This window comes from Drosophila nasuta, chromosome 3 (genome assembly GCF_023558535.2).
Source record: "Drosophila nasuta strain 15112-1781.00 chromosome 3, ASM2355853v1, whole genome shotgun sequence".
Taxonomy (NCBI): Eukaryota; Metazoa; Arthropoda; class Insecta; order Diptera; family Drosophilidae; genus Drosophila; species Drosophila nasuta.
This window is the reverse complement of record NC_083457.1, coordinates 8,971,477-8,984,334: the sequence shown is the minus strand read 5'-3', so window position 1 is coordinate 8,984,334 and position 12,858 is coordinate 8,971,477. Positions and strand designations below refer to the sequence as shown.

The following is a 12,858-nucleotide window of genomic DNA, read 5'->3' as shown; positions in this document are numbered from 1 at the left end:
ACAATTTCGAGCTTCGTGTCGCCTATGCATATATAGTGCGTATGTGTGTGCGTTTGTGCTTTTGTGTGTTTGCATTTTGTTTTTGTTTCTGTAGCTTTTTTGACTCTTATTCTTATTATTTGCTTGCTTTTGGCTTTGGCATTGGCTTCGCACAGTTTTTGTGTTTAGTGCAGTAACAAATGGAACTCTCAGGAATATTGTATAGCGTGTGTCGTTAGTGCGCTGCTTCATAACGTAAGCAGATTTCCTTTAGCACCTGCTTCAAAAAAACAAAAAAAAAAAAAACAACGAGTAACATCAGTAAAACATTTTGTTACTCGCCCGCTTACATAAAGCTAAAACACAAAAATAAAAACAAAGCACAGCTATAAAGTGCGCTGGAAGAATAATGCAAAGGCAACAAACACAAAAGTCGTTCGATTTGGTTTATGGCCCTCGGCCGCAGTTGAAATATAATTTATTATAATTAAAAAGCAGCAAACGAGCAAATATCATAATACACAATTACATACATACGCGTGGGTGTATGTGTGCATGTGCATAGATAATTGTCAGTGTTTGATTTTCACTTGTTTTGTGTGCTTGCTTTACGTGTAATCATACGCGCGTGTATGTGTGCGTGCGCGTGTGTGTGTGTGACGCAGCTGCCAGTGCAGCAGGCAGGCGGCAGGCCTAGGTGACAGTGCAGCCGCCAACGCAGTCGACATCGCAGTCGCAGTCGTTTTGACTAATGCAACACACAATAATAAAGGCGAATGCAAAACGTAAGGAAAAAGCTTCTACGTGACCGACTTGAAGTTTTTGTGCCTATTAACTGCGCCAAGGGGTGGAGAGAAAAAGGCAGAGGAAGAGAGAAAGAGCTTTTCATTGAATGCAGGTGAGCTACTTATTATGCGATACGTGTTGCTATGTAAAGTACTTACTCATACAGCATTTTTACATAGATATACCATACACACATGTTAGCTTCCATACTTATTAAAACCATTAAGGGAATATTTTTGAAAAGCTTTATTGTCCTGATTCCTTGGATAACAAACTGATCATCATTTAAATTGAAAAAGTGCTGTCGTGAATATTTGCAAGCCAAAACTGTCTCCATTTCGTCAATTAGTATCGCTTAGAGCTTTTTAATCAAGCGTGTAGAATTTCACATAAAAGCGTTAATTACAAATACATAAGGCATAAACACAACACCGTTAAGAATTGAAGTACATAATTACACACACACACAGACACACGCATTACCTTAAATAGAATGAGGGGGAGCAGAGCGAAAGAAAATGTTTCCGATGAAGTCATGCTGGAACCTAAAATAAATCGGCATATGTATGTACGTGTGAGTGTGTATGTATTTTTTTGTTTGTGTGCATGAACGATCATTAAATAAATACATACTCAAACACATACATACATATGTACTACATATACTCACAAAATAATTTGCACTTTTTAAGTACAAAATGCAATGCATACAAAACCATTTTACATGCTGTCTCCCCCAACACACAAGCAAACGCACACATGCATATTTACATACTACGTGTATGCATAGAAAAGGAGATACCGCGAGAGAGAGCAAAAGTGAGAGCGAGAAAGAGAGAGAGAGAGATAGCTTGGCAACGGCAGTTTTTGTTCTTGTGAACATTATGGCTTCGCCTTGGCAAAAACTCATACACAAAATCTCGCCCCCTACATGAGCGAGCAACACACCACCAACAACAACAACTACAACAATAATAGCGAACGACCACAACGAATGATATTTTTGAACTCCACTACATAGACAGAGTTGTCAGCTCACTATCAAATATAAACATACTCTCACACAAATCATATACATATGTATGTATATTGGTCTATTTTTATCAATAGTCGTGGCGCTAGCTGGCAAAGTTGCTTCAATTAAGCTGAGGCTGCTAATTAATGCTGCCCACCAAAGCCAGCCTTTTTATCAAGCACAACAAATAATTTGTGAATTTGCATGCGCTACCGAGTTTTTCGTATTAGCGTTGGCAACTCTGCGCGCGCGCCAAGCATACAAAAAGCACACACACATGCACGCAGCATACAGTCATACGGAGAATACTTATACACGTATAACAAAATTCCCAATTGGACAAACGGCGATTGGAAATGATGGTCCAGCAAAGCTGGTAAAATAAAAATATTTCATTTTTTCAAGAATTTCAAATAAAACGTAACTGTGTTGCTAATATTTGACATAATGAATAATTCTGAAAAACTCGCTTATATTATTGGCTGAAAGCCTTCATATGTTGGCTCTATGAAAAAGTGATGTGGCGGGCAGCACTTTTGTCATGCTGTCATTTCCAACTGGGTGCAATGTGTTGAACTCACTCGCTCGCTCATTCGCTCTCTCTCGTTCGGAACTTCGTTCGTCGTTAGAGCTCTGTTGGCTAGACCAGAAAACTTTTCGTGCGCGCTCGTCAGTCGTCAGTTTTTCTTCAGTGGCTCCGCGCGTTTCGCATTTTGTTGTGCGGGCTGCTACTCCGCAGCAGCAGGAAAAACTACACATACATACATACACACACTCACACACTCTCAACTGGAAAAACTTGGCTTTTTCAATAAAAATAAATTCAATTTTATTGCTTTTCTCCCGCGCGCTTTTACCACATACAAATATATACAAATCGTGCGTCTCTATATAACCTACTCGCTGTGTATGTGTGCGTGTGTATCAACATAATTTTGATGTGCAAAGCTCTTTAAATACTACAACAACCAAATATAAAAAAAGAAAAAGAGGAAAAAATCTAATCAAAACGACACGACGACGATTATGTGCTGCCTGTGATTCTATTTCGGTGTGTATACCATTTATAAAAATGAAGCAAACTTGAATGCATTATATATCTACTATATGTATTTTTTAAATAGACTTAGAACTGTACTTTCTAATTTGTGCAATAGTTGATTGTTTGACGTCTCTTTCTCGCACTGTGCGTTTTTGCATATAAAATCAATATTTCCAACGAGTTTGCATGGCTCTGTGAGTGTGAGTGAGTGAGTGAGTGTGAATGATGAGAAGAGAGCTGCGCCTCACTTTCATATCGATTTTTCATGCGTTATTGTGAAAGCTTTTTCTGCACTGCATTTGGAGCTTTTTAAGTGCAACGGAGCAAGCATGCACATACATTGAGTGTGTTGGTAATTTGAAGTAATGACGAGCAATTTTCATTAATTTAACGTAACAGACGCACACACAAAAACACATGCAAATGAGGTCAAGTGTCGCTGTGAAAAATTGTATGTACGTTTCTTTTTCTCTCCTCTCCCACTTGTATGCAACCAGTCAGTCTCTCTTGTGTTTATTGGTGCGAAAGAGTGGGGGCGACAACGACCCGCTTGTCGTTACATAAGCTTTTTTCTAATTGGCGTATATTGGCATGTGTGTGTGCGTGTGTTTATGTAGCATAAACTTTTAAAGCGAGCTTTTCTAAATGCAATTCTTTTGGCCCAATAACAAAGAACAATGTGTTCAAAAGCACGTTGTCAGAAATTTAAAAAAAAAGTAAATGTGTCGCACTGTTTTGAGCTCTATGTGTGTCCGCCATCTTGGTTTTTCCCCCCTATGGGCAACCCAGTCAGCAACGACAACAACAACAACAGCAATACCATAAAATATTTTTCAATGCTGTGGCAGACTGGCAACGCTCTCTTTTTTTTACTTTACTCCCTCTCACTTTGGCTTCGGCTGACTTCGTTTATTTTTCGTTTTATGTTTGTTCAAGACAAACAGCAGCAGCAACAACAATAACAAAAAGCGTGAAATTTTCTCTCTGCACTTTTCACACACACATACTCGCATATTTGTTGTATATAAAGCGCTCGCAGACTTTGGCGCTTCGTATGCTCTCTTTTTTTTATTTTTCTGTAGCTTTTCGCCCGACCGCCACTTCTACTTCGTTGCGACAGCTTGTCGTAGTTGTTGCTGTTATTGTTGTATGTACGTGCTCTACAGACACGTTTACATTTTCATTTTTCATATTTTCGGCCTGTTTTTGCCTCGCACACAAACAACTCACACATACAATCGCATATTTTGCTTTGTCGTTTTTATAATCTTTCACTTTATGTGTGCGCGGCTGCTGTTGTTGTTGTTGCGCACACGCCATGTTTAATATGTTCGCTGCGCGAGCAATGTTGCCAAATTTCACACGCGCCAGGCTCTCCTCTCACAGCACACATTGCATTGCAAGTAAAGCAAAGCAAAAGCAGCGCGCTGAACTTTTTGGTTTTTGTCATGCAGCTTAAAAGTTTCATTTGTTTACATTCTACGCACATGTGCAGAATAACAAAAGTACAATAATAATGAGACAGCACGCACAAAAAGCAACAGCAACAAAAATAAAAGCTTTTTTGCGCAACAAGTGCAAAAAACGAAAGAAGAATAAGACAAATGCGAATATGAATACGAATACACAGGCCGAAAAACAACGCGCAAAAATGCTACCCGAGTTTTTTTTGCGCTTAGTACTTTTAGATTTGTTTTCTTCGCTTTTATTTGTATTTTATTTTTTAGGCCAAATAGCTTCAGCGTTTTGTTTATTGTGTTATGTGTAATGTGTTCATCACATTCTTCGCTCAGTTTTTTGAGCTTCTGTCATCAGATTGAAGAACCACCCACGTCTCTTTTTGAAACGTTATGACGACCTTGCATTTTTTTTTTTATTTTGCGTTTTATTTGTGTTCTTCAATTTCTACACTGACCTACACATTTATGGTCGCATGCTTTGGCATTTTGAGCCATAAATTCTATGCCCTACAAGACACACGTCAGTGTATTATTATTATTATTGTTATTACGATTATAGTTGCTCTTCTTGTTGTTTATTTTGTTTCTTTTTTTATAGTAAACAAAAATTGAAATGTGCAAAAAATGCCGAAACGAGGGGCAAACGTTTTTATTTTTTTCGTGTCTGCCGTTATCGTTGGCTGCTCTTTTGCTTTGCTTTGGCTTTTGCCTTCAGCTAGTTTTCTTGTCTCTGTTGTTGTGTGTGTGTGTGTGTCAATGGCCAAAAAGTTCGTTGAACTGTTTTTATTTTATACGATGTTGTTGTTGATTATTTTTTTTGGGGCTTAATTTAGTCTCTTATTCGCAATTTCACTTTCACGACGGCCTAGTGACATTTCATATAATAATAATAGCTGTGGAATTTGTTGGCGGCATTGTCAAGTTCATTAAATGCTTGCTTACCTTGCCTTGCCCATAATCGATAACGAATAACGGTGTGATTGCTTATCGATAGATTTTCGATTTCGAAATATTCTCGAGTTAATTTCACGTGCTTAGTTTTCTCTCTCTCTCTCTCTCTCTCGAGATCACTTCACACTTTATATATTTTTGCGGTATATTCATAATTTTTCTTAAGCATATGCAAATATGATCTGTAAATACGTTAACGCCCCAGACATCACCTGTCATGTAGATACTTCAAGACACACCCATTCCAAAAACCTGCCGTGACCACATTTTCAAATTACAAGATGCCAAGAAAAAAAAAACTGCCACTTTGCGATAGAAAAGACTGAGAAGACGGACAATAATCCCAAGATCAACGAGACAAAGTCTTGCTTCCACTCTGTGTGATAGACAAAAAAAAACACACACACACACATTCATTTGCCATTTGTGGTTGGCATTTTTCAGCCAACTCATTCAGACGAGAGACGGAGACGCCCTTTACTCTCGAACTTGTGCTCAAAACCACACAAAACACAAGCCCTTAACATTCACTTTAAATAGCTTTTTGGAAAAACAACTACAAATACAAATAAATACAACAAAACCGTAAAGAAAAAACGAGTTTTTCGTTTTTCTCTGCCGGCTTTTAATGGCAATAACGACATTTTCTACTTGCGGATCGCGTTGAAAAATCGAAAAACTTTTTAGAATTGAACGACTATTTTATGCACCTGTAAAAAAAGTCGCAGAAAGATATGAAAAATATGCTTCGAGGTGGCAGTTGCTAATTTTAGGAAAATAATTACAAGATGACGCATTTGAAAGTTTACGATAGACCTCAAAAGAAGATCAGCTGTTCAAATAGAGCAAGCGAAAATCAGCTAGTCTAATATCGATATGATGTTTTCCGCAAATAACACCGATATTTTGAAAGATGGTATGCTGTTTATACGTACGATAAACTTACAAATAATTTGATATAATATTGTGTATCGATGTTTTGCTGCATACAGGTATTTGGTAATTAAATTCGCATTATCATAATGCCGAAAAGTTGAAGATAACTAGCTGAAAAACTGTAGAATACATTAATTCATGGATTTAAATAAATTATCTATTTTGTAATCGAACACGAAGTAAATAAATAGCATAAATTAACTCAATTTGAAATGAAATATATAAATGACTAAAAACTAATCCGCCTCTGGGCCTTGGTAACCCCTTTTGGCCCTTTTTGCATATGTAGGGTATAAACAAATAAAATCCGTACATATCATAAAATGAGCCGCAGACAGTGACGACGACGCCTACGTTAAAGCGATTTCTTTGGCTTTTTTAGACTGTGCCGTGAATGCTTCAAGTTGTTGCTGCTCCTTCTCTCCCCCTATCCCTCCATCACCTCCTGTTGTTGTTGTTGTTGTTGTTGTTGCTGTTGCCAGAAATTAAATTATTGAAAGTCACTGTCAGGCGAACGGGGGGCGAATTGCTGCTGCGGCGTTTATTTTTACGTCGTAAATATACAAATTTTATGTCTGTATCTGTATGCATGTGTGTGTGTTTGTGTGTGTGTCTTGCTCAGCTTTGCAAGCGACAAGATAAATTCCACTTTATGCAAATCTTGTGGGGGGAACTTTTTGTTGTTTTTATTTTTGTATATTTGTTCTTGCTTCTTTAGCAAGAACTCAACACAGCTCCTCTTTAAAAAAGAATCTTTTTTCTTTTTCTTTTGATTTTAATTCTTTTTTTCTGAAGTTATTTCCATTTTAAATTTGTTTTTCAGTCCTCGGTCGATTTTTCTGTTCTGCGGCCGCCGTTCTGTGCGCTTTATTTTTCTTTAAACTGGTTTTTCTGCCAACTCAACTCGAGTCGAGTCTCGACACTCGCCCGTTTTTCGAAATGGCACAGTTCTTGTATTTTGCGAAACCGGTTTTTCTTTTGACTTTTTAGAACAGCGTACCGAGAGAGCGCACAAATGAAAAGAAAAAACGAAACAGCAGCAGCACAGAAGTGAATTGAAATTTTAGTTGTATATAGCCCCAAGCATCTTCCAGAAAGCAACAAAATAAAAAAAAGAAGAAATATATTCGAACGACAGAATTTTCCATTCGCTTTGCGTTTCTTGGAGTTTTATTCTCCCCATTCTTTTTGGTCCTCTCTGTAAACTACATCCCCCTTCCCTGTGCTGTCGCGCGCACTTCCTGTGGAAATAAAAAGGGAACGCACACGACAGTTGGTTGGTTAACGTTGATGTTGATGATCCCCGTCGTTGTTGAGCCCACTGGGCAAGAGGGTGGGGGGATCACAATCACAAGGCGGCGGCACTTTTAGGGGTTGTGTCTCTCGCCATCAGCAGCAACCCCCAAAAAGTTTACCCTCTCTGCTCAGTTGTTGGACCCTTACTAATTTCTGTTGCTGCGCTGACCGGCCAAACCAGTTTTCGGGGTTGCTCTGCAAGCGGTCTGGTCTGGGATCCTGGGACCCTGGGACCGTCTGGCGCGTGCTTAGGATAGAGGAAAAAGGTTCCTTTTTTTTTGGACTTTTATTATAATACTCAATTTACATGCGTGGCACTCCAGTTGTTGGCATTTGAATCCCTGATTTAATGAGTTCTATGCCGTTCAGCTACGATTTGATTCAAGTGCCAAGATTAAATTTCCAGGAGAGTTTTTCGCTAACATTGCGTGAAAATTGATATAACGCTACGTTTGATAGTAGATCTCTCCACAATAGCATTAAATGTCGCTTTATTTATTGGTTGCAATTGCCTATTTTAGAAATGTTGAGAAATATGATGACATTTTTCAAACGGCGGTTGCTAGAATATTTATTAAATAAGGTGGGTTTTTCGCTAACAACGTACCGCAATATGATAATTTTGGACGTCGTTTGATAGTAGATCCCAGCACACATCATTTTCGCATTTTAGAGGATATACATACTATAAAACAAACTTAGTTCTATAACATTTAGATAAGTTAATATGTTTTTGCAACAGCTTATAAAGTTAATGTTGAGCTAGATCTTAACGTTTAACAAACGGCAGTTGCTAGATAATATCATTAAGGTGGGTTTTTCGCTAACAACGTACCGCATATAGTAATTTTGGACGTCGTTTGATAGTAGATCCCAGCACAAAATTAGAATACATAGTATTATAGCAATTCTTTATAAAGTCAAATGTTGTGGAAGCCTAAAAACTTCGACGATCTCAACATTCTTCGATCCCGAATTGCTAAATTAAAATCAAAGTTGGGTTTTTCGCTAACAGCGTTCCGCAAATTAATATTTTGGACGTCGTTTGATAGTAGATCCCAATACAAGTTCCTTGTAGTTAGATAATATTAAAAATCATTATTTTTATTAGCGTAATGCAATCATGTATGGAAAGTTATATAAGAAGTTTGTTCGATGATTCTTAAATTATTTCTCGACTCAAATTACAACATTAATAAAGTAATATGATCATACATTTAACGGGAAATACGAAATGAAGGGAATATAATATCAGCAATAAAATGATTTCCATTATCAACGTAATCTGCTCATATATCATATCTTATCAGGCAATTGCATGTGATGCAGTGCAACGGAAGTAAATGCAATTCCGTAGCACTTTAACTGCTAGAATTGCTAGAATAAACAACGTTGAGTTTTTCGCTAACAACGTTCCGCAAACATTATTTTTGGACGTCGTTTGATAGTAGACCTCAACACATTCACAGTTTTGTTATTACTCATATTTATACTCATATTATTGTTGTGATATGCTGAGTGTTTGACTTTATATTATTTGGTTAAGCGCCACATCCGTCAGGTTGAAGAGAACTGAAGCGAACCCCAAGCGTAAAAAGCGCGCGGCGTCGTCATCTACAAAACATTTTGCTGTGGGGTCCAACTGTACTTTTTCCCAGCACACACACACACACATGCATAAAACTTCACTCGGCCCAGCCAGAGTAATATAATGAAAAAGCAACAACACAACGAACATTTCTGCTGTCGCTGCTGTTGCGCTGCCTGCGCTGGAAAAAAGGATCCCATTTTTCGTTATAATCCTCCACCATCTGCGCAAAAATAAAACCTTGCATGTGCAAAGAGCGTGCGTCACTAAAAGTTGTGAGTTTGTGTACGTGCGTGTGCCTGTGTGTGTGCGAGAGACAAAGCAAAGCGAAAGAGGGCGAACGAGAGAGATCCTTTTTCATGCTGCTGCTGCTGCGACTGCTGCAGCCTCCCTCCTGTTTTTACCTATTGCTTTCCTCCTCGTTTGCTGTGTGCGTGTGTTTGTGCGGCCGGCTGCTGTTGTTTAACTACAATAACAACTACTAAATCCCCTTTTGCTTTGTGTGTGTGCGTAGGAAAAACCCTCGGTTCGAGGCGGGCGGCAAAGCGTTGGCATTGTGTCTAGCCAATGCATCATCAACGTCGCCGTCGCCGTCGCTATCAATGCCATTCACTCTTGGGGTAAGAGTTACTCTAACTATAAACAGATGGCGCCACTGCGCATGCCTTGCACCTTATGTACACATAAAAAGGCCACATATACATATGTAGCTTATGAAATGTATGTACATAGAAGTTTGTATGTAAATAGAAAAAACTGATCCCCTCGCACGAAGCATTGCCTAACGGTGCCCTACGCCTGCTCTTTTTCGCTCCACCTCGTTTTGCTCATTTCGCTCTGCTCAGCAGCAAGCAGCAACAGCGCTGCAGGCTGCAGCCGAGCAGAGCAGAGCCTGTGTATTTTCGCCATTATATTTTATATTGATCGGCTGCTTCCTTTTCACTTAGCGAAAAAACAACAACAGCTACTTGTGAGAAAAGGGAGCCCGATGAACCGAGCGAAAAACCGAACGACGGCGTCGTTCTGTTGTGCGTCACGTAGCACACATGATGTTGTCTCTGTTGCACTCGATGTGGTGTTAGAACTTCTCTATGCCTGGCGTTGCTCGTCAGCGGGGGCTATAAAAACGAACAAGCGAGCGTGCTGCAGCTGTCGGTCGCTGCTGCTGCTTTCCACCTCTTTTATGCTGATGATTAAATTACGGCAGGAAGCGGATACTGAAAAAAAGCAAAACCAACAACAAAAACTAGAATGCAAGCCAGATGCATTTGGGCTCCCCTTTTGCTCTTTATACATTACAATTTCCATGCAAATTCGCCGCAACGCCATTTGTTTCATTTTCGCTTCCATTTTGAAAAATGAAAATGTGGCTAAAGTAGCTACAGCAGAAGCAGCAGCAGCAAACGAGCAGAGCAGTAGCATCATCAGACTCCAAAAAAAACACTGCCACGTTTTCTCTCTCATTCCTGCTCGCAGCGACAGCCGCTCACGGCGAATTCAAGTGCTCGTATTATGTTTGCCTGTTCCTTATATACGAAATTGTATGTGTGTTTATTTGTGATATATTCCCGTTATATTGTATGCTCTCTTCTCTTTGGCACGCTCACTGCAAACCATTTAACACAAGACTCCTTTTTTTTTCCTACCTGCCTGTCTGCCTGCCTGCCTACTTGGCAATTTCATAACGTGCCCCCAAATATGTGAGGCTCACTCTCTCACACATGTATAGGCAAATACATTATGCTCTCTTGAATCGCATGCTGTTCGCTGTTCTCAGCAACTTCGCACTGGTCGGCCATGTTGGTGTGTGCGAGTGAATGCGACCGAGCATGCCAAAATGAACGCGTTGCGAGCGAGAGGGCAAGCGAGCGAGAGAGAGCAGTGAGAGAGTGATGTGAGCGAGCGTCGACGAAGTGGTGTCGCGCGGCGAATATGAAAAAGGGTCTCTCAGTCGCTGGCACATTTGCGTCGTTTCAGTTGCTTTCGTGCGCTTGGAGCTTTTGTTTGGTTTTTGTGTGCACGGCAGATCGCGACGCGTGCGGTTTGCTGGCCAACAAAAAAATTACATACAACTCTTACACACACTTATACACAACTAGACTACCAAGCAGCAACCAAAACCAATACAACACTAAATTCATGTCGATAAAGAAAATCATTTTTCCTGTTTGCGAAAATTTCAAAAGTAAGTTTTGTGAAGTGTTTGTGAAAAAGAAAATATTTAACAAAATCGTGAAATCACTTTATGTGCAGTTCTACTTATATGTGTGACTGTGTGTGCTGCTGCTGCTGCTTCTAATGAAAATATTCTATTTTTAAATGCACCATAAAACAAAACGTCACACACAAATTCAACAAAATAAAGAGAAAAAACTGTGACTGACGCAGCAGCAGAAAAGATTGCTTCATACTTCAACTTTAAAATTATCAGAAAATCATAAACGTTTCCCCACGTATGTGTGTGCGTGTGTGTATGAATGTCTACTTGTGAAATTTTCCACAACGAAAACCCCACTAGAAAAAAACCTCGTTGAGCGAACGCACACATACGCATACACATGCAAACATCTTGCGTTCACATGTATTGGTGACGCCGACTGCGACAGAGACGGCGACTGCGAAACTTCCCCTCTTTATGTTGTTTCATGCTCTGTCTCGTTTAGCGCTGACGATGCGTCGACGTCGTCGCAACGTCTACGTCTCTCGTTGTTGTCGCGTCGTCGTCATTTATCGTTTCCATCGATCTCCAACACACACATCGCCACAAAATCCGTTAGCCGAGCAGCATTTGTACTTGCGCTCTCGTTGCTGTCGCTTGCAAACTGTGTGAGAGTGAGTGTGTGTTTGTATGCGTGGAATGAGCGAAGTTGAGAAATGTGTGAACAAAAAGAAAAACTCAAGATAGAAGTAATTTGAAAGCACAAGCTATGAAACGAAAAGAACAAGAAATAAAACGAAAAATTGCATTTGCTTTGCAGTTGTGTTTGTGGGGCGTCCGTCATATATAGAGGGCGCTGTTGTGCAAATAATCGAATGTAAAAAATTAAAAGATAATAAGTTCGCGTAAAAGAGACAGCAAAAAAAAAAACATGAACTTGACCTTGAAGCGTTGGTTGAAGAGGCAAAGCATAAAAGCGAGCAATTAATTGCTGTTATTGTGATTGTTAGGCGACATGTGTGTGGAAATACTTTTTGTGTGTGTGAACTGTTTTTTGTGATTACTTTTGACTAACTTTGCAATATTTCCAATCGTTTTTCATTGCAGTTTTTAACTGATATATCTATATAACAACTACAAGCATTTGACAAAACAACAAAGAAGAAGAAGAAGCAGACATTTAAACATCAACTTTACAACAAAACAACTACTATCTGAACTATTCTACTTCTGCAAGCATATAAAAGTATTTTCCTGAAAGCTGCGATAAAAGAAAAGCGTGCCAAGCAGAGAGCACAACCGCAACGGGCAAAGCCACGTCGAACGACGACGGAAGGCTGAAAACCCCCTTTTCATCTATTCCTCCTCCCAATTCTTGATCCCCACATAAAGAGAAACAAGAATAAAGATGGATGACGATCAACAGTTTTGTTTGCGATGGAACAACCATCAGAGCACATTGATCAGTGTATTTGACACGTTGCTGGAAAATGAGACACTAGTCGATTGCACGCTCGCCGCTGAGGGTAAATTTCTCAAGGCCCACAAGGTGGTGTTATCAGCATGCAGTCCCTATTTTGCTGTAAGTAACACACAATGATTATCTTCTGAATATAGTTTCGATATTAATTGTTTTTTTTTGTGCGA

General features: G+C 39.4%; 1 protein-coding gene across 29 annotated transcripts in view; it reads left to right on the top strand.

Moving 5' to 3' along the window:
• Window positions 1–208: 208 nt before the first annotated feature.
• Window positions 209–12,858, top strand: part of LOC132790740 (longitudinals lacking protein, isoforms F/I/K/T-like) — a 75,854-nt gene continuing 63,204 nt past the window's right edge. For 4 of the 29 annotated variants that reach the window (XM_060799403.1, XM_060799402.1, XM_060799405.1 and 1 more), the window contains exons 1-2: window positions 2,452–2,831; window positions 12,319–12,793. In XM_060799403.1, the coding sequence (XP_060655386.1) occupies window positions 12,620–12,793 (174 nt within the window). In that variant the 5' untranslated portion in view covers window positions 2,452–2,831; window positions 12,319–12,619. Of the gene's footprint in view, window positions 878–2,446; window positions 2,832–11,029; window positions 11,239–12,318; window positions 12,794–12,858 lie in introns of those variants that run through there. The other 25 variants (XM_060799409.1, XM_060799411.1, XM_060799407.1 and 22 more) reach the window with 11 other exon arrangements.